The following is a 26,214-nucleotide window of genomic DNA, read 5'->3' on the forward strand; positions in this document are numbered from 1 at the left end:
CCAGTGCTGGCCAGGGCCAAGCCAACCAGTGATGGGAGTAATGCCTCTGATAACACATAAGAAGGAGAAAAAGGTATTGTGCAGGAGTAATTGCAGTCAGGGAAGAGCAGGGTGAGGATGTGTGAGGGGAGCAGCTGTGCAGACAGCCAGGTCAGGGCAGAAGGAGGGGCAGGAGATGCTCCAGGCACCAGAGCTGAGATTCCTCTGCAGCCCCTGGTGAAGCAGCTGTGTCCCTGCAGCCCATGGAGGGCACAGGGATGCACAGATCCACCTGCAGCCCGTGGAGGGACCCACACCAGAGCAGGGGGATGTCCAAAGGAGGCTGTGAACCTGTGGGAAGCCCGTGCTGGAACAAGGTCCTGGCAGGGAGCTGGAGACCTGTGGAGAGGGGAGCTCACACTGGAGCAGGTGTCCTGGTAGGACTTGTGGCACTGCAGGGAACCCACAGTGGAACATGCTGTTCCTGAAGAACTGCAGTCTGTGGGAAGGACTCATGTTGGAAAAGTTGGTGGAGGACTTGTCTGTGGGAGGAAAACCCCCATGCTGAAGGAGGGGAAGGACTCATTGCCCTGAGGAAGCAGTGGAAGAAACCAGAACTGACCATAATCCTGTGCCCTGTCTTACTACGGCACTGAGGGAGAGGGGTAGAGAATCAGGAATAAATTTAAGCCCCGGAAGGAGGGAGAGCTGGGTTGTTTTTTAGGATTTGCTTTATTTCTCATTATTCTGTTTCGATATGATTGGTAATAAATTAAAAAAAATTCTATGTCGATTCTGTTTTGCTTGTGGTGGTATTCAGTGAGTGACCTCTCCCTCCCCTTAATTTATATTTTCTTTCCATGTCCAGCTGAGGAGAGGAGTGACGGAGCAGCCCGGGTCAATCCATTGCACAACCATTATGGTAAAGATAACATCAAAGAGTTTTCTTTTTTATCTTCAGCTGGATCTTACTCTGACTTATTTGGAAGTCAGTGTTAAACTCATTTTTAACTAAACAGTGGTGCAGATGAAAGCAAAAGCTACCCCATTGCTATTTATCAAACATACATAAAATTATACATGTTCCTTTTCAGAGTTAAAAAAAGGTGGCCCATAGAGACCAATGAATTTTTTGCCATTTGGGCCAACTTGTGATACATTATATGATGCCACATCATGACTATGAGGCTGTTGGTATCCCTACACACCACCAGCCCCCCAAAAGAGATGGCAACCCCATTGTCCACAGTGAACATTGCTCCCTGGTCCATGATTTCATTTGCAATTCAACTAGTTCTTACAATTAAGAGTCACCTTATAACAGTCTCGACTAGTCAATGTGTAAAATATTCACTGAAGTGAAGAGCACCTAGCTTGATAAACAACATGTAACTTTAAATTAATGAGCAAAGGATGGGGTTTACTTTTACTTCCCAGGTTGGAATACTAAAATGAGGGATTAATACACTCTCGTGTTTATCATTATGCTTCCATAGATCCCAGCATATATGAGAAAAGGGTTATCAGTTTGTCCTGACGCCTCTTTTGAAATTGCATCTTTAATGAACCTGACCAGTGGAAGGGCGTGTGAAGGGGACCGTGAGAAAAGCAGCACAAGCGAAGCATCTTTTACCACTAAAAGCAACACGAGCGAAGTTCACAGTTGCTTATGGAATGCCTAGGTGCTTCAATACAAATTGAGTACTTTCAGCGACCAGGGATGTAAATGGTTATTTAGGACTGTTGATATGTGCGGGAAGCGAGCCCGCAGCTGCCCTGAGGCACCCAACCAGGGGCCTGCAGCTGGCGTGAGGCAAAAAGAGATGCAACTCCGCATCAAGGCTATATTTTTAAATCCCTAAATGACGTGTGGGATCCACCCTCGGAAGTTTAGGCGAAAACCCGACACTTTCGCTCCCCACAGCACCGCGCGTCCCACCACACCCCGGCCGGCCGAGGCGGGCGGGAAATGGCGCCCAGGGGCCGCGGTGCCCGCCCTCCCCCTCAGGCGGTCACATGGGGCGGGCGGAGCCGCCCGGGGCGGGCCGAGCTCCGCTGCCGTCCCGCCCCCGGTCCCCTCCCCTCTCCTCCCCTCTCCTTTCCTCTCCTCCCTCCCCGTCCTGCCCCGTCGCAGCCCGGTGGCGGCGCGGCGGGAGCGCGGTCGGCGGTGCCGATGGAGGCCGGCGCTGAGGCGGAGCCGCTGCTGCCGCCGCGGCGCTGGCGGGCGGGCCGGGGGCCGTGGCGGGAGCGCGGCGGTGCCCGCTCGGCCGCCGAGGACGGTGAGTGCCCGGGGCGGCAGAACTCTCGCCGAGCTGGGGCTGCTCCCGGGAGCGGGAGGATCGGGAGGGGCAGGAAGCCCCCCCCGGGCTGCCGAGGTGCTCGGCGGTGCTCGGCCGCCCTGCCCCGGCTGCTCCCGGTGGCTCCGGCGGGGAAGATGTGCGGGAGCCGCTAGCGCTGGGCTCAGGTGTGAGCCCCGCACTGCTGCGGCCGCCCCAGGCTTCTTTAGTTCCTTATGTAATTTTAGGGTTTTCCTCTGAAGTGCGGACAGGTTTTTTTCTCGAGCCCGGTGGCTGTCGTAGGTCTGGCATCTCAATTCTCCCATGATGGAATCCTTTGGAGACCTCAGGTTTACTCTTTTCAGGGTATCGCATCATGTAAGGGAACCTTCGCTTTTTGTTGCTCTTTCGAGCAGTGCCAGAAGTACGGCGGGGTCTCGCATGGATCCTGTGTGCCCAAACCGAGCAGTGCTTTAATCATCGCTTGTGACTAAGTGTCACTTGCTGTGACTAAGAGTTGCAGAATAAGTTGGATATCCATGGTAGAATGCATGGAGAAATTGCTAAAATAAACATTTTTGGCTAATTTCCCTGTTTTATTTTATACTATGAACAGTCACTTAGATTCTGCCCTTCCAAAATCCTTGGCATCAACACTAGTGGTTTGCTGTGTGCTTCAAGTACCTAAAGCTTTTGCTGTCCTTGCAATCCTTTTAGCTAATGGTTCCTTTAAGCAACTTTTATTTTTATCTCGCTAGTGTGAGATGTCATGAAAAAAATAATGTTTTACCGCTTGAGCCTGGCTTGTCTCCTGCTTATGCTCAGACCTTTCTTGTGTCGTGGTTCCTATCAGGATGAGTACAAAACTCTTGCTGCTGATGCTCAGATAAAGGGTGACATTTACAAAACATTTGTAGTCTTCGTAGGAAATTGATGCTACTGAATCACGTGGAGCATAAAATTGTCTGTGGCTCTGATCAATGGTGCTTCTGGCATTGTTTGGTGTCTGGAGGAGGGCACTGTGCTGCTGCTGGGATGGACTCCTTCATGTCCTTCACCCTGTGTTGTGATTGCCGTCTCCTTGGTGGAGGTGGTATGAAGTGCTCCTTGGGACTCTTCCCCTCTCTGGGAAGGTTACACTAGCATATGTTTTTCACATCTTGAGTCCCCCTCAGTTTATCTCCTTTTATCTCTCTCTTTTTTCTTTTTTTTTCCTCACCTTCCTTATTTTGACCTTAACTGCCTTTATTTCTCTTTTTGGCTTAATCGCCAGGTTAAGTTCCTGAAAGGTCTTACTTCAAGTAAACATAAGTGGCTGCCCTTTATTTTTTATGTGTCTGTCTTCATACAGACTTCTTAATAATGGGTTTTGAAAAGTGACATAGTAACTAATTTAGTGGTATTTTATTTCAATTTGTGTTCTTTCACTCCTTGCTGTGCCTTGATCTCTGATCTGTTTGGTATGGTAATAGTAACTCTCAGAACAAATTTAAAAAGCAGTAATTTAGTTCTCATATGACTGGAGATTCCTGTTGGTTTTGGAGGAACAAGATCACTCTAAACCACAGTATCTTTATTAGACAGAAATAAAAATTGCTATAATAGTAGTGCCTGATTTTTCTGGCTTCACTTGACTGTACGCTCTGTCAAAGAACAGTTTGAATCTCCATTATTTTGCCTTTTAGGACTTGTCTCTGTGTAGTTTTGTGATACTTAACTACCAGTGTAATCTGGCTACTTAAACCTAAAAGAGAAACCTTTTAACTAAACACGGAAAGATGCAAGATGTGTTTGATAATATTATTGCATATTTAATATAATGCATAGTGCTGCTGACAGAGCAAATGTGGCAGGAGCTCTCTATTTTTTTTTTTTTTTTGTGTGTGTGTACAGTGCCCTTTGTCATGAGAACCGTGACTGTGCACCTTCTGTTAACTGATAAGCTGTTTTATCCAAAGTTTGTTTATTCAGAACACAGCAAGTGACTCTTATTTCTTTTTTACTTCATAGGTGCTGGAGCTGATAATGACCTTTATATAAACCAAGCCATAGTATTTATTGAAGATGCAATACAAGTAGGTAAAAATTATTTTGTTTAGCTGTTATGCTTCCCATGCTGGATGTTTGTGACACATTCTGCCAGTTTTTATGATTTTCTGTGTTCAGTGTTCATAAAACAATCTCAGTTCACGAAACAAAATCAGAATTCCAAATTCCTGTGGTATGCGAGTCTCAGTGAACTTCTGCCTAGGAGAAATATGTTTTTCCCCACAATGAAGTAATCTCTTTAATGGTTTCAGAAGTCGTGGTTTGTGGAGTGATTTTCATGGTGGTTTTTTGTTCGTTTGTTTTTTTGGGTTGGTTTGATTGTGGGTGTTTTGATAGTGACTAACCTACTGCTAAGAGAAACTATTTGAGCAAACCCTGTAATTTGCCTTTCAATCTGACTGCCTGCACATCTTAAGAGCTGGTAAAAGTGTAAGAGTTTCAGACTGGTCTCAAGTGTGAAGCTGAATCTCTTAAGCTTCAGCTGAACTTGGTGCCTTTGGAAGCCTTGGTTCCCTCTCTGTCTGTCCTTTACTGACCATTACTGCAGATTCCTAGATCCTGTTTTCTCCCAGGCACTGGGAATACTGAAGGACAGTTATTGAGCTCTCTTACTGCATCTAGATGGCTTTTGGCTGGGAGATTTCTGGGGGCCAGATGTATTTAAGGTGTGGCCACCTTTCTCAAAGCCTCTACTCAGTGGAGGGAGAATAAGAACAGCCCAGGAGCTGCCACAGGAGGGACAGGTTTTGGGGATTCCTGAAGAATCACAGGCACTTTCTGATCTGAAAGCATGTTTTATTCAAAGACATAGGTTGAGATATCTTCTATTCAGGATTAGTTTGTGTGCATCTTACAGCCTGTTGGAAGAGAAAGACAAAAGAAGATCCACGAGGGGAATGAATGTTGGAGAGGGGAATTAAGTGGTTGGACCATTTTGAGGAGTACATAGAATAGTCCCTGAATTATTACAAATGCTGTTACTTGAAATTATGACAGTGCTTGCTTCAAATGACTAGCACACAGTTTAGTTATCTGAGCAGCTGTGTGGTCTTTGGATAGTAGAACTTCTTTGAAATCTTTCCCTTTTCACACATGTAGAGTAGCTCTGTGGTCATGGGTGGCCCGATACTTTAATAATTAATTACATGTACTAATTTAGTTTGCTTTGGTCACTTGATCTTTGTTTTTGAGGCAGACTGAATCTGATGTTTGAATTAGCCTTTTTGCTTCCTGCCTTCAGTATCGATCTATAAATCACCGCGTGGACTCCAAATCCCTGTGGATTTATCGATGGTACTATTCCAGGACTTGCCAGTGGTAAGAACTTGGTTATTCTCGTTGCTTTTTTGTTTAGGAGTTAGTCTTTCTGAAAAACTACTCTCCTTCTTTCTTGCTTGTTAGATAATTAGATAATTGTGTTTTTATCATTATAAGAACTTACTGTGGGAAACAAGGGGATTGACCACATGCAAACACGATAGAAGTGGAAAGCAGCAAATTTTATGGAAGTGTGATGATGTAGATGGTTCTTGGGAACAGCCACAGGACTGTTGCATGAGTGGACTAATTAGCATGATTTATAGCACTGTGCCTTAAGAGTTTTCAAAGTGTCTATTTCTAAACATGTTGGATACCAGCAAGATTGTTTGCTGCTGTTAGTTTCAAAAGGACACCACCTCAGGTTATTTGGTGGTCAGCTGTTACATCTCCAGTGCAGGCAACAGCATGCTAGTGTGTGCACGCATGTGTTGAGTGCTGTCTTGTGGTCTAACCCATTTGAGTGAAACATGGTATCATAAAGCTTGGTTTACTTTAAAGAAAATTGCTTTACTCTAAGTATTTTGTTATTATTTTGACTCATTTGGTGGCTGTTTTTTGGGGTTTGTTTTGGGGTGGGTTTTTTTTTTCTTGTTGTTCAGTGTTTTTTTTTATGGTTTTGTTGGTTTTATTTTTAATTTCGTCTCTGTCCAAACAGGATTTTGAGCTTAACCATTACTATAATCTTGGCTTTGGCTTTCATTGAAGAGCCTTCCTCACTCACTGTCACGTCGGATGTGCGGTATCGCCTTCCCGCCTGGAATCCTCCCTGTGGCCTCACGGAGAGCATTGAGCTGCTCTGCTTCCTCGTGTTCGTGCTTGATGTGTCTGTGAAGGTGAGCATCTCCTTCATCTGGTGTTGAATGAAACAGTAGGTGTGGGGTAGGATTGTTTTTCAAATCTTGTGTTTGCAGGATGAAATTGCCTTGCTTTATTAGAGCCTCATTTCAGAAAAAAATTAGCTAGTGCATATTTACTAATTTAAGACGTATTTTTTGCCTTTTTTTAACCTAATTTTCCTAATTGTGTGAAATATTGCTAGAAGTGCAAGTGTTTTGACTTAGCTACTTGTGTTAGGCTATAAAATCAGGGTATATAATAAATATGTCTTTGTTCATTTACACAAAACAAAAGTTGTCAGACACTGACCTTTCTTGGAATACTTATTTCTGGAAAATCCCTTTTTACGTCTCTTAAGTGGAGAATTTTCTTGCATTCAAAGGATTTCTCCTGCATGGCCTATGTTCACCTCTCATATGTGCACCTTTTACTGACCTTTTTTAATTCTTGTAGAAAAAAAATCTCTCAACCATGTATTTTTGTTTGGATTTTGGAGAACTTTTTAAGAGCACTAATATAAAATTGCAAATGCTTGGAAAAAATTGGCAATGACTTATTAGGGTATTGGATTTTTTTATTAAAGTATTTCAAATTGCTCTCTTTTTTTCCCTTGTCCAGAGTTACTTAATTGGATGGAAAGAATTTTGGAAAAATAAATGGCTAATGGCGTATATACTGATATTAATTGTTTCCCTTGCTGATTGGATTGTGTCACTGAGTTTTTTCTGCAGAGAGGTAAGAACAGCTTTACTTTGGTCTTTGACAGCTGGATAATGCACTGAAACAGAGAAGAAGTTTGGTGTAATGTAGCTTAGCAAAGAATTCGGTTTGATTCTTAAGGTAAATTTTGTGTTTGTTGGTAAAATTAAATAGCACTCGTTGCTTTGTCGGCAGTTGAAGACTGCAGGGAAAACTCATTGCCTGGCACCAGTTTTGTCATGCAATTGGAGAATTATGTGCTTAATTTGACTGAATAGCAAAGCCTCTGGAGTGACATATAAGAAAAAAGATAATTATGTAGTTTGACAGCTGCTTTCTAACCTGAAGCTGTGCTGTGTTCAAAACAGTTGTGTCCTGAGAGGAATATCTGGTTTGCAAATGGTTCTAGAAGTGCCCTCCTTGATGTGATACTGCACTCCCTCAGCTGGTCTTGTCTGCCACAGATTTACATTAAATTAGTTGTGCACTTGCTTGTTAAGAAAACACTAACACAGTAAAAATACTGGGAGTGAATGAGAGAGGCATGATCTTAAAATGTAAAATCTTGAGGTGTGATAGTGGACAGGTAGTTTGGACAGGAGCCTCCCAACACAAAGCAGTGGTAGAAGGAGCAGTTGAACTGCTGGGATGGATAAATGAGAGCATAGAAATAAAGAAAGTGATTTTTATGGTTTTTTTTGCTGCTAAGTGTGGCCAGTGGAGGACTGATCCTAAAATGCAGGATGCTGAAACACTTGAAATAGCAAATAAGTGACAGGAATAACTTGAAGGGCTTGCAAATGTCTTAACTGCAAGAATCAGAAAGATTATTTGCTGTAGTGTTGAGATGGTGAAAGCTTGAGTCTTGTCAGAGACAGAAATTACTAAGTAATAAGCAGACCTTTTAGTTATAACACAAACAGTCTGAACATTTAAATTAAGCCCTTATTTTTAGAATGTGTATTTGCTTTTATTGAAAGTAGCTCTCTATTTTCCTTTCTTGAGGTGGACCTTGGCAGAAAATGCAAAAATGCTATCTCTTGCCAGATTGCTATGTCTACTGAGCAGTAAAGGTAGATTGTTTCTAATTAGTGGCCTGATGAGACTATTGAAATGGCAATGTGTGTTTTTAAAACAATCTCTCCTCATTTTACTGAGGTATGGAATTTTTTCCATAAAAAGAGCAGAGCTTGCTTCTTTTTCTGTTGACTCTTGGCTTTGTTGAAGTGTGTGTCAAGTACTTTTTTGACAAACTTGCATTCAAAGTATTTGTGCTGCCAGTCTTGCAGGAACTCGGTGTCCAATCCGTTGTTTATTTGCAGAGTGTGAGAATAAGAAGAATCCTTCGCCCTTTCTTTCTCCTTCAGAATTCCTCTATGATGAAGAAAACGTTAAAAAGTATCAACAGCACATTGCCTGAAATGGCCAGGTGGGTTATGGCACAGAAAACATCCTTTCACAGGGTGGTTGTTAGCAGGCAGGTTGTTATCCTTTGTGTTCAGGTGTGGGGCATCTGAGCAGCTTCCTTCTGGATTGGGTAGCTAAGTGCTCAGTGAGATCAGGTGACAGAGGGGGAAGCTTGTGGTAACTTTTTCATTTCCCTTGGTCTGTATAAGATCTCTAAACTTTGACATGATGTGACATGTATGTGATATAGGTTTTTTAAGGCTAGTCAAGTGGGAGGTTTTGATTCTGCTTTTCTAAGCTCCTTTTGTAAGGGAAGAACTAGGCACATAAGTGTGATTTTTATTTTGTATCAAAACTCACATCTCCTCCTGTTACCTCCGTGTAACTTCTCTAAAACACCCTTGGTTTTCTTTGGTATAATTTTGCATTTTTAGCAGAGGATGTTGAGAATAAGATCAAGTTACTATTAATACTTTGATATATTTTCTTTCCAACAGTGTTGTTCTACTACTGGCTGTTCATCTGTCTCTCTTCACCATGTTTGCCATGCTGCTCTTTGCTCGAACAAAGGTAATCAATCCTATTGCTGCTTTGCTAGATCTGGGTGCCTTTTTTCTGTACTTGCACAGCTGCTTCTTGTCTAGTTTTATAGTCAAACTAGTGAAACTTGTCTTCCTTGAAAAGGTCACGTTGTCAAATGTGCTGATATGAGTTTGAAGTCCATTTGCAGAGCTCTGACATGTGCATAGTATTCATGTATAAGGGAGACTTCCTTATACATTTACCCAGTTTGATCCCTTGAGTTACATTCTCTGCTTTTGTTGAAACCCTCTGTGCTGTTCTGTCTCCAGAGCTCTTGTCACTTTTCCATTTATATTATCACCCACTTATTTTTTTCTCTTCCCTATCTAGCTTTATGCTAACTTCAATTTCTTCTGTGTTTTCTCACCTTTCAGTATTGGTATCCCTGGCCATGCCCTGCTAGGTTTTTGCCTGTACTAGTTTTGGTTTCTGATCCATTTGGGTTTTCCTTTTGTTTTTCTCTTCCTGCTTCTGAAAAGCAAAATTAAAATTTTGTGGTTAAAATATTTTTTGTGTTCCAGTAGTCTTGGTATGTTCCTTTTCTTCTAGACTTCCTGTATGTTAATTTATTACACTCAGATTATTTGTTGTTGTTGTTTTTTTTTTTTTAAATTCTTAGTTTTTAAGGCCTTCCATAAATATGTTACTATGAACACAAAAATTTCTTGCAGTGATTTTCGTCCCATCCTTAATCACAGTTTTGCACTTGAGCCAGCTTCTAGTCTGCCTTACTATCAGCAAATTCCCTGAATTCCCATGTTACAGAATCTTTGGAATTAGAAGCAGAGGTCTGTTTTCCCACTGTTAGTTGCTTTCTGGCAACTTGTACTATCTCTGTTTGTCACATCTAATTTCAGCTATGAGATTCCCCAGCAGATGTATATTTATAACGTGTGTACCTAAACCAGTCACTTTTGTGTACATTGAGGTAAAAAATAACAAATTACAGCGTGGACTTTCCTATTTTGGTGTGCTGCTCTGACGTCCATACAAACTAATTTTATTTAACACAGCAAAATACTGCAGGCAAGTTCTAAAAGTAGGTTTATTAATGAAATCCATAACAATGCATTTTTGCATTGCCTTGTTTATGTCTTCTAGGGTTACATTTTCCAGTGTTAGCAGCAGATGCAAGAGCTGTTTGTCCTGTGCTGCCTGACTCATGTTTGTGTTGTTTGCACTCCGCATCTTTTTTTATCTGTCTCTTCTTGACCTCAGGGAAAAAAAAAATATGTGAAGGATCCAAGATCAGCCTCCCAATGTGTTTTTGATGAAGGTTCTGAGTCCTATAATGTTAGTTTGTGACGTGATTGTCCTTCCTGGGTCTGAGGTGCTAACTGGACACAACTTCCATGAGGAGCTTCCTGTTCATCCTTGTGTTTTTTTTAATTGCTGTTAATAAGTGATGTGATTGCTCTGTATTCAGACACATTCTCTTAATTATTATGTTCAGCTTTTGCTTTTTCCACGGGCTAGTTTTGATTACTTGTGTAAGAAATTGATTGTTGAGTGATGTTAATTTTTTAAAATATTTAATTTTTTTCCCCCTTCCTTGGTATTTCTCTTAACAATGAACACATCTTTGCCTAGGATAACCAGCAGGATAAGGAGTGGGTGGTGTATTTCCGGAATTTGCCGGATTCCCTGACGTCACTGCTGGTCCTCCTGACTACTGCAAATAATCCTGATGGTGAGCAGTCTTTCAGAAATAAATCTTGTCTCTCCTTTTGAAGAGCAGCAGAGTGAGATTGCTCTGTTCAGACTTTGGTAACCATCCTTTCAGCTGATGGTTCTTAGTACAGCCGCAGGAAGGTTGTATGAAGGTTTTTCATGCCTTTAGTAACTTGATTCTTGCCTTTCTGTGGTGTATTGATATATATATGCCAGTCTAAAGTCCAGCTGTATGAGAGCTTTTACCAATTGCCAAAAGTTCATGGAGGTCTCTACTGTGCATCTCAAACATTAAAATACTATTTCCTATTTTTGATAAATTTGATACAGTGATGATACCTGCATATTCTAAGAATCGAGCATATTCAATCTTCTTCATCCTCTTCACTGTATTAGGTAAGTTACCTCTTGTCTTCAGAATTGTGATGCACTTCAACTTTGACACTTGTGCATGCCATCTACAATGTTTTACTTTTCTAGGGAAGTTTAATAATCAATTTGTCCATTTTTGTGATTCTTCCAGTTATTGCTTAATGTCTATGAGATCATTTTCATGGAAGGTACTTATGGTTTGGAGTTTTTTTTGGTAGCATGTCACAGGGGAATGGATACATTACAATATATTCAAACATTAAAAATGTTTTGGAAATCAGGCTCAAGAAAACTAACTCTCTTTAAGTTTTACACGTGATTTACTGCATACATTGAAACTTCTTTGAGAAACAGATACTTTTCAGTAAATTTTACTACCTCTTTTACTCCAATAGGCAACTTGTTTTTGATGAATTTGCTTACAGCAATAATATACAACCAGTTTCGAGGGTACCTTCTGGTGAGTAAAGCATTCCTAAGTTCTGTTTTCTTTCATAACCTTGAATCTTTGAAGAATTAAGTTTCATCTGTGTATTAAAGGAGCCCTCCCACTCTGGTTGCTGATACAGTTTCAAGGTACAAAAAGTTCCTTGATGCAGATACTTTTCCCTTTATATGCTGTTACATCTTGATCCACTCCTGTAAGGAAATGACCTCTTACATATTTCCAACTATGCTGTGAATCTGCAATTTTGACTATTACAGGGGGAAACAAACCTTTTGTATGACTGAACAAGTCACTGAGTAGCTTGAATTTGGTCTGTGTGAAGGAAATCTGCTGTGCTGTTTAAAAAGCTGTTGTTGCAGATCATGGAATATTAAGGGGTTGGAAGGGACCTTAGAGATCATTCAGTCCCAACCCCCCTGCCAACACCTCCCACTAGACCAGGCCTTACCCAGACTGGCCCAGTAGTTTTGCTAATAGAGTTCCAGAGAGAAGGTGAAGTTTGTTGGATAACGAGCCCAAGGCAATATTACTCAGAAGGAATGGCCCCCACCCTCTTGTAGCAGAGGAGTGTGTAAACAGAATAGGTGCAAAAAGGATTTTTGGTAATCCTTTCCTCTTCTGTTACATCCCTTCTTTCTCAATTTTCTTCTGTTGTACATGACAGCATGACATAATCTGACCACTAATGTAGTAACTGATCTTGAAAGTGATTACTGTAATTAAAAAAAACATGAAAAAACCATAGCTCTGGATTTGTCCTTTTAGGCAAGAAGCTGGAGTAGGACAAGCTCTCTACCTCTTCTCTTTGCACGCTAGTGTGAATTTTTGTGAATGCTTGAGCTTTGCTTTTGCCAGTGTCTCTGGAAGAGGCATATGCCTGTGCACTTCAGAATTGAAAATAAATCATAACCTGGGTGTTTACTTGGATTCCAGGGACTTGTTTACTTACTTACTTCCTTGCTCCTTGTACACGGAGTTCTTGGAGGGAGTAAGGCCTACGGCAGTCTCCTGTTCTGATCTCTAATCACAAATCTGGGATGTGTGCCCAAGGATCAGTGTATTATCTGGCCATTGGCCACAGTAGTGCCTGAAGTGTGAGTAAATTGTTTCCTCTTTGGTGTTTTTACTGCTCAGAAATCAGTTCAGTCCTCCCTCTTCAGGAGGCGGCTGGGAATCCGGGCTGCGTTTGAGGTGCTGTCTTCCCTGAAAGAGACTCCTGCTAGTGCACAACAGTAAGTGAAAGATCTTGAAACAGTAGATTATCTAGCCAAAAACAAAAGGTTAAAAAAAAAAAGGTAGGCTTTTGGTCATCTTGTTTTGTTTTAATATATTTACTGAGGATCCATTCTTGAAAATGGCAGTTTGTTGCTCATCTCATTTATTTTTTCTGTAAGTGGATGTTCATAACACACTGTTTGTGACTCTTATGGAGTCTGTTTCCATTTTCCCTACTTCTAGTTTTATTTGCTTTTCAAAACAAGAGTCAGGAACACATCTGTAACAGCTCATTTTGCCATCTATGAAGTTATCTGTAGCAGGGCCCATTTTGTTTTCTTTTAAATAGGTCCTGTGTGAGTGTTGGGGCCTTACTACAGGTGCTGCAGAAAGTTGAGATGGATTCCCGCTGCAAGCAAGCCATCATGAGAGTAAGAACTGGATTTTCCTAGCCTTTATGTTGGTGACTATCAATCCTGACTGGCAAGTCTGGAGGTCTGCCCTCTGTTGCAGCATTCCTTGGATCATAACAGAATAGTGGCACTACTACATGGGACTAAAAATTTAAGTTAGTCAAAAGAGCATGTGATCCCAGAGAGGGAAAATAGAAAAGGCCAGACATGTCCTCCAGTCACTTGGCAGTGTTGTGTTAAAGCACAGCAACATTGAACCTTACTCAAACAGCTTGAATTGCATCTTTATTACTGCATTTCCAAGGTAGTCTGAGGGGTTTTGGCAAACTTTGCGGATGTTCCTATTGCAGATGTTAATCTGAATGTTTCTCTTTCATGTGAAGTCACTCAAAATGTGCTCCTGTGACCAGCTGTCAGCTGCCCAGTTCCAGAAGCTCTTTGAAGAACTAGACAAAGATGCCATTAAGCAAGTATGTTTGTGATCATAACTTATAAAGCATCAGAAGTTGTCTGGTCTTGTGCAAAAATAAGCAAGATTACTCTAGTATAAAGTGTATAAACAAACTTTGCAGCATGTGAGCACAAGGTGTGATCACATGGCATTGGTTTTTAAGCTTTTTGTGAGCTGCTTTTATGGCCACAAACAAAATTGCTCTGAGAGTTTTTACGGCATTAGTTTGGGATTGCTAGGTGGTGTTAAATGTAGAAAATGCATCTTTGTTTATTCTGTCAGCATTTTAAGGTGTGTTGGTCAGGCAAAATAGCTCAAAGTGTTTTTCTTCCAATCCCTGAGTGAAGAACAAAATGTGAATTCTCTCAGTGTTCAGGTGAAGATGGGCAGAAAGCAGTTTTCTTCACTTGGAGAAAGAGAAAGAAAAAACAAAACTATTTGAGGGTTAAGAAATGTTCTGGATTAAATGTTGGGAAATGGGGAAGTGATGTATACAAATAATCGCTTGGTGTTTAGTTTATCTGCTTGGGGCACTGGAGAGGAGTTGGATTGTCTCTCTTCGTTGCCATTACCTTGTTTTGTGCCATAATCAGGAATGGTCTCTTGCTGCTAGTAGCCACAGCTGGAAAATATTTTCCAGATGAAATGTCAAAATTAGCCTGTGGCCCTGAAGTTTTGCTTTGAAGCCATCTGAGGTTTTTATAATCTGAGTTGGGGTGTGTTTTTAAAATGATTTTATTATTTTTAAAATGCTTATGCTTTGTGTCTCAGCAAATCTTTTGTGTTCTTTTCAGCACCCTCCCAGCCCAGAGTACCAATCCCATTTTATGCAGAGAATGCAGTTTGCCTTTGGACATCCCTACTTTGGCTACTTGGGGAATGTGGTAGCCCTGGCAAACATTATTTCTATTTGTGTAAGTAAAGGTTTTTTTGTTGTGGAGTGGTGGTTTTCTTTCTTTTTCTCTTTGTGATTGTTTTTTTGTTTTTTCTCCACTACAAGTTTAATTTCTGCTTTTGTACTTCATTTTTTCTTTAGATGACTACTTTTTCTAGCTGTTGAGTTTTTGGAATGCTTTAGTCATGCAAAGTGTTACAAGGGAATACTTGCAGTTAAAAATGTTCTTTGAACCACTTGAAAAGGCCTATGGAAAGCATGTAAGACTGTTCTTGTGCTTAAAAATCTGTTTAGTGTAGCAATAAGGCAATAGATTAATAAAATATTTTTTGTTTAAGGTGGTTTTGGTGATGGATGCAGATAAGCAGCTGTCTGAAAGAGATGACTTCTTCCTTGGGGTAAGATGCAACAATATTGCATGCAGTTATTGCTGTTCCCTGGGATGTCAGGAATTCTAATAGTTGTTTTTCTTTTGGGGGGTGAAGGCTATCAACTGCTTCTTCATCCTGTACTATCTGCTGGAAATGTTGCTGAAAATCTTAGCAATGGGCTTGAAAAGATACTTGTCTTACCCAAGCAACAGATTTGATGGACTTCTGACTGTAATTTTGCTGGTAAGTGCTTTGTTAGTTTACACATTCCTGGGTTTGTTGGCTAGGGAGGTTAGGGAACTAGAAGAGCTTGGTGGGATTAAGTTTTTTTTTCAACACTGATCTGCTGATCTGAGCAACATGAGCCAGTATTCTGGGATTTTGTGGCTTGAAAGTTTACATGGTGATATATGGTTCTGTTAGGTTCTGAAGATAGGCATATTTAAATCCATGGAAAAGGTGTTTTTCCTGATAAGAAGCCTTTTTAATTTTATTTGGAAAAATTCAGCTCTTGGAATAATTGCATGAGGCATTCTGTTTCATAGTTTAAAACCACTTTGCTCTTTAAATTAAAAAAAAAAAAAGGTCAGACTGTTGTAATAATTATTTGGTCAAAGCCTGACGTCCCTGTGGCAGATGAGGTCAAATTCATGGTTAATGGTATTCACTGTATATCCTTGTATGGATGCTCTATGTACATTTGGTTAGTTTGGGGAATAACTAGGTAAATATGACAATGCAGAATTTTAAAGTGAGTCGAATTAGTGGCGTAAAGCTCTTGAAAATGTTATCTATCAAGAAGTTTACATAATTTCTGGGATTCAGAATTGCAAAGTAAAGTTGATTTTTTGTTTGTTTGTTTGTTTTGTTTTGTTTCCTAACTGAAGATTCTGGAGATTGCAACTTTTGCTGTGTATGGATTTCCTCACCCTGGCTGGTGAGTAACCTCTGTGACCTGCTGCCCTTTGCTCAGTGGCTGGGGTGGGTTCAGGGGAACACAGACTCATTCATACATACCCATGTCATGATGCTGTAATTGTCACTCCAGTCTTTAATTGACCCAGTTTGATAGAATTTTGCATCCTTGTAGTTGTTAGAGGCCATGCAGTATGGATAAGTGAAATATTTTTTTTTCCTAGTTGTTAGAGTTCTGTGTAGCTATTCTGAGAAGGATGCATTTGTTTTAATTGTAATCCTATTTAAAATAATACATTGGCAGGTCTGTGCTTACCAGGGGTACAGGAGTGGGAATTTAGTACAGCATACACAATATGTTTTGGTATCAGATTGTCCATAAATCCAAATATATGAACTCCCAAACAGCTGATGAAACCTCTTCAACCCTGTATGTAGATTGAAGGCTGAGGTGTTTTTCATGCTACAAAATGTAGTAAGAAAATTCCCGTGGGCCTACTCTATTTGTCTATATTGTAATAGCAAGCAGTTGTATTTTGAGTTTCTGAAGTTCAAACAGCTTTTGGATAACTATCCTGATTTCTTTCTTGTTGGTAAAAACATAAAAGTCATTGCTTCATCTTAAAATTTGAAACTATCTCCACAAGAAGAGAGGAAAGCAAAAGACTTCTGGAAGTTTTCCTGGATCTGCAGGGGTGATTCATAACACATTCTGTTACTTTGTGTCTTCATGCAAGCTCACACTTAAGACCCTGGCACTCCCTGGTATTTCAGGATATTTGTTATGTTGCCATCAAGACGTTCTCTTAATTTACACTAGAATCTCTGAAGAGAGTTAGACAAGTCAGGCCTTACGGTTTTAGAAGGGTTTATATTTGAATGCTACTTGTATTCCTATCACCCAGAAGTGATGGTTGCCAGAAGAGTAATTGCTACAGACTAATGATGTTAATTATTGATGTTATCATTATGTTTGAGTTTGATTCTGCCCTTTGATTCTTAAATGTAGGTAATTGTTTGCTCCATCATCTTGGAGCACCAGTTATTCTTGTTAGGTCTTTGTGTCAGTCGCTGCAAACAGATTACCACCCAGATGAGTCACTCCTGAGTGCTAAAGTGTGCTGCTGTCACATCCTCAGACCAAGCAGCCACCGCCTTCAGGGCAGGACAGTGATGTTGCTGTTATGTAGACTATGCCTTCTATGCAGTGTTACCTTAAATAATTTCTTTCATTCATGGAGATGAATGTATTGGAGGTACAAATCATGATTTTAGCATCAGTGTTATCAAGGGCCTTTGTCATTAGCAACTTTAAATCCCTACAACCTGCCCCCCTTTCCAGCCAAGAAGCATTCAGGATGTTCACATAAGAGCTAAAATTTGGGGCTAGGTTTTGAAATGTCCCATCTCCCATGGAATGTTAACATGTAAAGCAGAAAGTTGACAACCTTTAACTTAATGCTGTTTTCAAAACCCTTCTTCAGCCAGGCATACCCTGAAGGATTAAAGCCCATCTTTGTGCAAGTTCCTGAAGTATCTCTCTCCAGCAGTCCTTTTGCTTCACTTTGTTTTCTGAAAGGGCCCTCTTTGGCCCCTCCTCCCCAGCAGAAGGTGCAAACGTACACTTCAAAGAGTACATATTCTCTGTACATATTTAAGAGCCCAGACTAGAGGGATTCCTTCCTTAATCAGTTATTAGTTTACTGTAGCTGAGACTCCTGCTAAATAAATCAACGTATTTACAATTGCCTGTAGTCCAGTGGATTTAACTGTGTCTTCCTGTCATGGGCTGTTCCTCTGATGTGTTACTATTTTCTGCCTTTCCCAGGAGACCGGAGTTCATGGGCTTGCTGTCCCTGTGGGATATGGTGCGGCTGGTGAACATGTTAATTGTGTTCAGGTTCCTGCGGATTATCCCCAACATGAAGGTGATTGCTTTTCCCTTCGCAACTCAGATTGCTTTGTTGGTCAAAGCTACAGGTTTTGTTAGAGCCTTTCAGAATAATGTGTAGGTTGCAATTCTCTTGCACGTGGGTGGAATAGCTCAGCTCTAACTGTCCTGACTGCTGCACAGCCCCTCACAAAATCACTGTCTCTTGAGCTGTTTTCTCTGGTGAGGGAGCAGGCAAGTTGTCTTAATGTGATTATTTGTCCTTTTAGTAAAAAAATGATACGGGTTTGTACACATGATGAGTGTCATATGTACAAAATTCTGCTCTGTTTTAGTTCATGGCTTTGGTTGTTACTACACTGCTGGATCTGGTGAAAAACTTAAGAGCCTTTGCAGGAATCCTTTTGGTAAGTCATGATGCAAAATTGTAATTTCCTTTGATATAGTATGATAAGGGTATGTCACCAACAAAGTTAACAAAGTTCTTGTACAACCACCATGAGCAGTAACATTTCACCTTAGCCAGCCAGTTCTTCTCCAGGGCATGTCTTGGAAAGCCACAATAAACTGCTGGTTTGTGATGGTCAGCACACAGTGGCAATGACTCCTTTAGCAGGAGAATCTTTAAAAGGTTGATTAAAGCTTCCCTCGAGTGTTTGCCTTAGCTTGGGTAGTATGAATTCAAATAAAAATTAATCCACGCTAAAAGCAGACCAGTTTTTCCTTACCCTGGTTTGCTTATGTTAAATTAAATAGCAAAACAACCTTAAAATTGTTTTTGGCTGAGAAGGTTTTGAGATGGCATGTTTGGACATGATTTTTTGAGAGCCTCTGCCATCCTGTTTTAGGTGTGTCTATGCAGAACATAGACTTAACAAATGTGATTAAAGGGTGGATCACAATGTGTGATGTCCATTACATAAATTCTCCCTACTCTTGAGTTTCTGGCTTTGCAACCATATCTTCCTGGTAGGGCAAAGAAGTGCCTGAGTAGATTTGGTTTTGCTGTTGTTTGTGGGTTTTTGTAGTGTACCTTAATTTGAATGGTTAAAGGTCAGTGATTTGTTGTTCTAGTCTATATACCTCGTATTCAATTTAACCACAATATCTATTTTTGCCATTAATTATCTCTACTTTTATCTGTAGAGCATAGACCTTAAATTGGCTTGTGTTGCACTTTGAAATAAAGATGTTGGTTCCAGGAAATCTCTAAGGTGGTAAAATCCTCATTGTGCTGTACAACTCACACTTCTGAGACAAGTGTTTGCCCCTTCCATTAATTTGATTTGCTTTTGCTTGAGGCTACATGGAAGTTTTCACTGAGCTTCTGCTGTAGTGAAATCTGACTCCATTGCCAGCTGATTAATAAGTATCTTTCCTAATGTTAGCCTGGAACATACATGCTGATAAAATAATGTAACTGATCAGCTAATTTCTCAGGCAGTGAGTGTTTTTAATACTTCTTTTTTCAAAGAATAAAATTAATTTTATTGTCAGGCCAGGTGCCCCATCTTCTGGCAGGCTGTGGAATGTCAGCTTCCGCTTACTCCAGTGGTGTTCAAAATTCATAGGCCAGGGCAGGAAAAAAAAAGACCTTTTGTTTGAAGACTCAGCTTGCTTCAGGCTTTCCTGGGATAAAGGACTCCTTCTCTGAGAAGTAAAGCCGTAGGTTATTTCTAGAACAATCTTTTTAGGATAAAATTTACAATATCACCTAGGCAACTGCTAAAGACTGAAAGGTGTCCCTTTTAAAAGAAGTTTACATTTCTAACAATTAAAAGACAGAAGTTCCCAAATCCTTTGTGTTATTGAAAACTATTTTTTAGACTAAATAACATTTTTTAAGGAAGTCTCTGATGAGATAGAAAATACTGACAGCGTTTTGTTTTTCAGTTAAACTTACTAAAAGCTTGTTTTCATTGATGCTAGCAGAAAACTCCTCAGATATTTAGGTTGTTCCTTGTAAGTACTTGTACTGAGCTTTGGTTTTAACTTACTATTCTGCAATGGTTATAGTTAAATATCACCATTCTGAGACACAGAGAAATAACATAGATGATAAGATGATTTAATGCATTTTAACAACTGAAAATTAGGTAGAATATTAAAAAGTAAGAGCAAGCAGTTGAGAAATATTTTCACTTTAAAAGATTCAGGCATTGTTCTTGATGCAATTACCTCAACTATGGTACTAATAAAAATTCCATGTTAATTGCATTTTGCTTTCTAATTTTGTGACAGAAATATTCAAAGCTAATAGTTGGTTGTGTTCCTTCCAGGTGGTTTTCTATGCATTTGCTATAACTGGCATAATGCTATTTAAAGGTGCTGTTGTTCCCTTGGGAAATACCAGGTAAGATTCTAAACATCACCACTCAGAAATAATCTGTTTTTCAAAAGCATCTACAGCGTTTTACCTCTGAGCTGCTTGTGGTTGGTTTTGTTGTTGGTTTTTTTTTGGTTTTTTTTTTCCCCTCTCATTCTTGGAGCCACCCTACTTTTAATGTTAAATCCCATGGTTTCATTATCTGCTATTCCTTCTGTTTCTTCTTGCTGCACTGAAATTGCAGGAATGCTTGCTTATCTGTAGCTTGGAATTTTACCCTGCTTTATCTGAAATATTTTTTTAACTGTTTCCTTTGTTTTCCTTTTGTTTGCCTGTATAAGATACTCTAACTTTCTGTGAGGGGCTCGGAAGAATTCTAAAGCAGAGTTCACAGGGAGCTGTGTTCACATCAACCTGTAATCTCTTGCAGTGCTGCCAACACAACACATGACAATGGCACTCTGCAGTGTGGGACCTATGAACAGCTGGAGTATTGGCCCAACAACTTTGATGACTTTGCTGTGAGTCTGATCATGGATGAAATCCCTCCTCCTTCCCCTCTCTGCTTGTCCTTCCTGATCATTTATTGAGGCTTAAGTCTGCGGTGCAGCCACTTAAATGCCCTTCTACTACTGTTTAGGCAGCAGTGGTGACCCTCTGGGATGTGATGGTGGTGAACAACTGGCAAGTCTTTTTGGATGCATTTTCAAGATATTCAAGTCCGTAAGTAGCTGTAATAATTCTGAAGGAGTCCCATATGAATCCAGCTTATAGTGTACCTGAACAAGAAGTATACGCACAGCACAGTTCCTACCCTCAGCTCAGAGGAGTGCTGCTTACCTTTCTTTTGGACTAGTTCAGATATATAGGAAAGAAACCTAATGCTTTTGTGTTTTCTCTGTGGGTGAACAATTTTTTGTAGACTTAAAACCTTGGACATACCTTTCACTTGTATTTACTGACTTCACTGGGAATGTTTGAATTAACTGGATAGAGCCTGAGTTGAACTGTTCCAGTGACCCTTGGCTGGTTAACCCAGAAGAGTTAGTCTGTTTGGCTAACTTAATGAAAAGCAAACATTTTTTATTTTTAATTTTTTGATCCAGGCCCCCTTCTCCATTTAGAAAATAGTAGTATTGTGTTTCAAGGAAAAAAAAAAAGTGATTTCGTGGTGCTCTGCTCACTTTCAGGCTGAGGTTATTTACTGCCTTCTTTATGTATTGTCTGTTCATCTGATCTGCAGGTGGGCAAAGATCTATTTTGTAGCCTGGTGGTTGATCTCCTCTGTTATCTGGGTTAATCTCTTCGTAGCTTTACTTCTGGAGGTAAGAAACTGTTTATTTGGTGTGAGATCCTAAAAATGGGTTCTGATTTGTGCAGGAAATTAAAAGACCCCAGACAACTTTATATTGGGTGTGTGTGTGTGCTTACTTTACCTTTCTCCTTGCTGCCCTATGCCCAAGGAGCTGAGGAATTGTTTTATTTGCAGTTTTGTCACAAAACTGGTTGTGTCTCTTTGGGTGTGTACAATTTCATTGTATCACTCTATTATAAAGATGAGAAATATTTAAAGTGTTATAAAATTGCTTGTCTCTTGTACATTACCATTTAAATTCAGCATTAGTTATTCAAGCTGCAGGCTTTTTGCGTTTTAATTTGTCAGCAAACGAAGTGAGCAATTTAAATGTAAAATTTTAATTTTATTTGGTTCTCCTGTGTTTCTTCCCATCCTAGTTTGAATTACCACCATTGTTCAGTGCTACACTAGAGGAATGGAATTGATTACTTATTTTCAAGAGATCATATTCTTGAGTTTTTTCAGAGACCCTGGGAGTGCAGTTGCCTGAGCAGTGCCATGAAGAACATGTGGTTCTGCTAGTTACTCATTTCATACTTTGCTGCAAATCCAAATTTCTGATGGAGAAGGGAATGCTAATCATAACTATCTCCTCCAGGTTCACCATTGTAGACTTATAGGGAATGGAGGGAGCTGAGAGCCTGTAGAGGGCACTTTACCCCATCTCAAACCCTATGAAAGTTTTCTTGGGAGTTGTTCTTGACATTGCTGACTGTACTGGGAATTAAAATTTACTACAGTAGGAAGAATGGCAAACTTTCAGTCTAGGACATCTTCTACCTGCTTGTTTTGGCATGGCTGTGGCCAAAGGTTGCTGTCAGAACCAAGATGCAACATTCCATTGCAGAGAGCAGGATGTCACTATTTCTCTCTCTCTCTCTCTTTCTCTCTCTCTCTCTTTCTCTCTCTCTCTCTTTTTTTTTTCTTTCTTTTTTTTTCCTGAGCTGTGTGTCTATTCCCTATGTATTCATTTGTCAGAGTTGCTCAAAATGGATATGGGAGCATGACGAAACCTGGACTAGCAGCTTGTTTATGTGTTGTTGGGTTTTAAGGGGGAAGAAATTCAAATTAGGGTAGTTCACACAGTTGTCTTGGGGAGGCAGTCCTTGCTAGGAGCTGAAGGCAGTAGGGCTGTCTTCTGCTCTACTGTTCTTTCAGTTTGTGATGAGAAAGTTATTCCATTGCTGAACAAAGGCCTGAGTAAAGTAGTGATCTGCAGCAAGTATATAAACTGATGCCTAAGTAAATCAGTGTTCACCATGTAAAAACAAACCTCACTCATCTTCCAAACCTTATCTCAAACACAGCAACCAAATATAACTTCTTTTCTGGTGCCATCAGAAGCCTTTATGGTTTTGCTGTTCCTTTTACATTTCAGAACTTTATTCACAAGTGGGACCGTCGCTGCCAGCGAGAGTCTCTTTCAGATATTGAATACCAGCGGACAGTTGAACTCATGTTCAGGTGAGTTGGGCTGGACTTCATAATCAATGTTGTTTTGGGTTTTTTTTCCCTTTGTTTTAAAGAAAGTGTGCTGGCTGCAAGATGTCCTCTGTTTCTTCCCTCTGAAGCAAACTGTTTCATCTGTTAGTTTGGAGAAATCCAGCAAGTGCTTTAGTTAGGCCTGCTTTAAGCTGTCTTGGTAGCCTAACCTTCATATGCTTTGTGTTCATAGTAGGATGGGAGAAGAGGTGCTGGGGGTGAGGGCAACAACTGCTGAGGGAGGAAAAAAAAACAAGGGAAAGAAGAAAAGGGAAGATGAGGGAAGTGATGCATGTTCTTGGCTTATTATGAAATTGTGGGTGGTGAGTTAATACTTGATGATCGTGCATTAGTGGAACTTGTGGTGCATGTTGGATACTCAATAGCAGCATTGGGAGCATGTTCTCATTTGGGAGTTTTTTCAGGAAAGCAAATCTACTGACCTTCAGTTGTATTGTACTGTGTGCAGGAAATTGCTTCCCTGCTTCTTATGGGAAAACAGCTGCTGGTTTCCATGACACATCTGTAGAGGATGGATCACTTGCAACTAGATGCATCTTTAGGGAGCATCAGCTTATTGTAATTTTAATTCCTTGTTTCATTCCTGAAACAAGCACACGTTACATCTCAGTATGTGCATTGCAAAAACAAATGCTGGGAAGCTCCCTTTGCTGCCCCTAACAACTCATGCTTTTTCTTTGTAGAGATGTTTTGGAAGAACCTACAGAGGAGGAATTGATGGAAAAACTGCACCAGCACCCACACCTGCAGTTATGTAGGTGACTGGTGGGAAGGACTGATTTATTAAGACCTCTGTTTTCTTGAGGTTGTCAGCTGGAAGAAACTGAATGGATTTTCTGTGAGATGCTTTTAGGAGAGGGGCTTGTAGGACACTATGTGAGGTTTTGCCTGGGAATTCTCTGTAGAAAGTTTTTTTTTATTTTGGGTTCATATCTTTTTTTGAAAAAGATTTGAATCTTGCTAACTTGATTTTAAGTTGCAATTTTAGAAGGAGTATTGAAGCTGTTATTTTTATAGGGTGTTGATATCAGAAGGTTTTATTTACTTTTTTTAATAGGGAAGGTCTGTTTAAAATGACAGTGCACTTTAAAACATGAACTTTATAACCACTAAGCCTGCTACGTTTTTCAGCACAAGAAAATGGAGCTGCCTTTTCTGGCAGGCGAGTGTGGTGAGGGCTGTGCCCTGCAATTCATGAATGGATTAGGCAGGACCAGAGCAAAATCCTTAATCTTCTTGTAGTGAGAGCTGAAACACTATTTTTATTGTAATGTGACACCAGCATATCTTACCAAATTTTCGGGAGTTAACCATGTCAGAACACAATCAATTCCAGCTCAGTAACAGGGACTGCCTGCTTTGCACATCCTCTGTTTTTCTTTGCTTTCCATGGGGGGTGGTTTGTGCTGGTTCTGCCATTCAGGTCACAGAGCAGTTGGAACCTGGACTGGAGCAATTGCACTCATGGTTTTCATGTGGTAAAACTGAGCTCTCCTTCAGAGTCAGTATTGTCATGTTGCTCTTTACTGATCCTCTTCCTTTTACTTTCATCCAAGTCCTGTTGTACACTCTGTTGTATTCCATGAAAAAGCTAAGGGGAACAAACTTTGGCTGGATTGTTGTACCATGATCACTGGAATTGCCCACTTTGTTATCCCATTCAACCTTTTTTTCCACCCCTTCCCCCTTAAAGTGCTTAACAGTTTAAATTTTAATTTGAGCCTGTGGGAATTGAAGGTGCTCAACCAGTATTGCAGGATCACATTCTTTTATGGCTTAATGACCACATGCTGTGTACCACTAACTTTCACCTGGGTAAAACTTTTTGGGTAAGTAAGTTTCTCAACAAATCCAAAGTGGAGGATTCACAGTAAACTGTCTACATTCTTTTTGTTATCCTTTGGTGTTCCTCTAAAAAGGTGTTTTTGCTTGAATCTTTATCATGTAACTAGTAAACTGCTGTGTGGAATAGAATATACCACAACTACTGTTTTTATATGTAAAAATGAAACTGCCCTTTGAGGCACTGCCTTCTCATTGAGACACTTATCACCAAAATAGACATTATTGTGGTCATGTCTGTATTGACAAAAGCTTGGGGGAGGGAATTGTCTACTACTTATAAGTCCCTTGATTCTTTTTTTTAGTTAAAAAACATTTTTCAAAAGTGCCAAGCAGTCATCCTCTGTACTTTTCCTTGTCTTTTTTCACCATTTGCTATTTCTCTCTGTCCTGCATGAAGGAGAGCAAAATATCCAGGATGATGGTGCGTTTCAGATCAAAACCATGTTTTTGCCTTTTTGTCTCACTGTTCAGAAATTACTTAATTATTCTTGTCTCTTTTCCTTTTTGCTTGTATTTTCTTTGTGCTGTGGAGAAAAATGTGTTGTAGCTTTCATATGTGTAGAGCTAACATGAGCTGAGTTCTGAGCTGCTCCTGCAGTCTCTTTGCTTTGTGATCCTGTCTCTTAAGCCATTCCCTTGTCTGTGTGCAGTCTCTTGTCTCTGTTCCAGATTAAACCAACCAGTAACTCACTTGCACTGGTTTCAGTGGCATCATCATTTTCAGTCATGCTCTTAAAACACTCCTCATGGCAAGCCAATGAAGGCATCAGCACATGTTTTTTAGTTTTGAGTTCGTTCTGCTCAATATGGCTTCATGTCAGGATGGTTTCTTTTCCTTCTAGCATGATGTATAATCATTGCCACCAGTGTATTGGAACTTATTATACAGCGGTTAAACATTCTTATTTTGCCTTTTTACGGGAAAAAAAAATATTTTTGTTTTCCACTTTTCTGAATACTTAAAGTAGCTTTGCCATGCCAAAAAGAAAGTGTTTGATTCTTATCAGCCTACAAGTTTGATTATTTTTTTGGCCTCTTAAGGTTCTTTGGGGTTTTGTGGTTGATTTTAATTTTTTTTTTCTGTTACATTACACTACAATCTACCAAAGCAACACAAATTGGTGGGGGATTACCATAAACATCACAACTGTCTCCATTATCCCATCTTTGCATCTGGACAAATGTGGAGAAGGTGTTCTGAAGGGAATAGTTTTTCTTGTTCTTGTTTCACATTTGTGTATTTGACTAAAATTGTAACTAGAATTCAGTACAAAATTGTGCTACCTTATGTCACTTGAACCGGAAGATGTAAATGACCACAAATTTATGCAATAATTGTATAAATCATGAAAATGAATGTACGTCATTAGGTAAAATTTGAGATTTGCATTA

At 40.1% G+C, this 26,214-nt stretch overlaps 1 protein-coding gene across 1 annotated transcript in view; it reads left to right on the forward strand.

The window, feature by feature from the left end:
* Positions 1-2,152: 2,152 nt before the first annotated feature.
* Positions 2,153-26,214, forward strand: part of TPCN2 (two pore segment channel 2) — a 31,549-nt gene continuing 7,487 nt past the window's right edge. Inside the window, exons 1-25 of the mRNA XM_062494492.1 lie at positions 2,153-2,258; positions 4,266-4,330; positions 5,545-5,621; positions 6,280-6,457; positions 7,080-7,196; positions 8,483-8,589; positions 9,065-9,137; positions 10,740-10,839; positions 11,151-11,216; positions 11,588-11,652; positions 12,775-12,872; positions 13,205-13,286; positions 13,652-13,738; positions 14,514-14,633; positions 14,953-15,012; positions 15,100-15,228; positions 15,873-15,922; positions 17,729-17,828; positions 18,127-18,198; positions 20,071-20,144; positions 20,548-20,638; positions 20,758-20,840; positions 21,361-21,442; positions 22,853-22,938; positions 23,661-23,731. Coding sequence (XP_062350476.1) covers positions 2,153-2,258; positions 4,266-4,330; positions 5,545-5,621; positions 6,280-6,457; positions 7,080-7,196; positions 8,483-8,589; positions 9,065-9,137; positions 10,740-10,839; positions 11,151-11,216; positions 11,588-11,652; positions 12,775-12,872; positions 13,205-13,286; positions 13,652-13,738; positions 14,514-14,633; positions 14,953-15,012; positions 15,100-15,228; positions 15,873-15,922; positions 17,729-17,828; positions 18,127-18,198; positions 20,071-20,144; positions 20,548-20,638; positions 20,758-20,840; positions 21,361-21,442; positions 22,853-22,938; positions 23,661-23,731 — 2,239 coding nt within the window. The remainder of the gene's footprint in view (positions 2,259-4,265; positions 4,331-5,544; positions 5,622-6,279; positions 6,458-7,079; positions 7,197-8,482; positions 8,590-9,064; positions 9,138-10,739; positions 10,840-11,150; positions 11,217-11,587; positions 11,653-12,774; positions 12,873-13,204; positions 13,287-13,651; positions 13,739-14,513; positions 14,634-14,952; positions 15,013-15,099; positions 15,229-15,872; positions 15,923-17,728; positions 17,829-18,126; positions 18,199-20,070; positions 20,145-20,547; positions 20,639-20,757; positions 20,841-21,360; positions 21,443-22,852; positions 22,939-23,660; positions 23,732-26,214) is intronic.

Source organism: Cinclus cinclus, chromosome 6 (genome assembly GCF_963662255.1).
Source record: "Cinclus cinclus chromosome 6, bCinCin1.1, whole genome shotgun sequence".
NCBI classification, from domain to species: domain Eukaryota; kingdom Metazoa; phylum Chordata; class Aves; order Passeriformes; family Cinclidae; genus Cinclus; species Cinclus cinclus.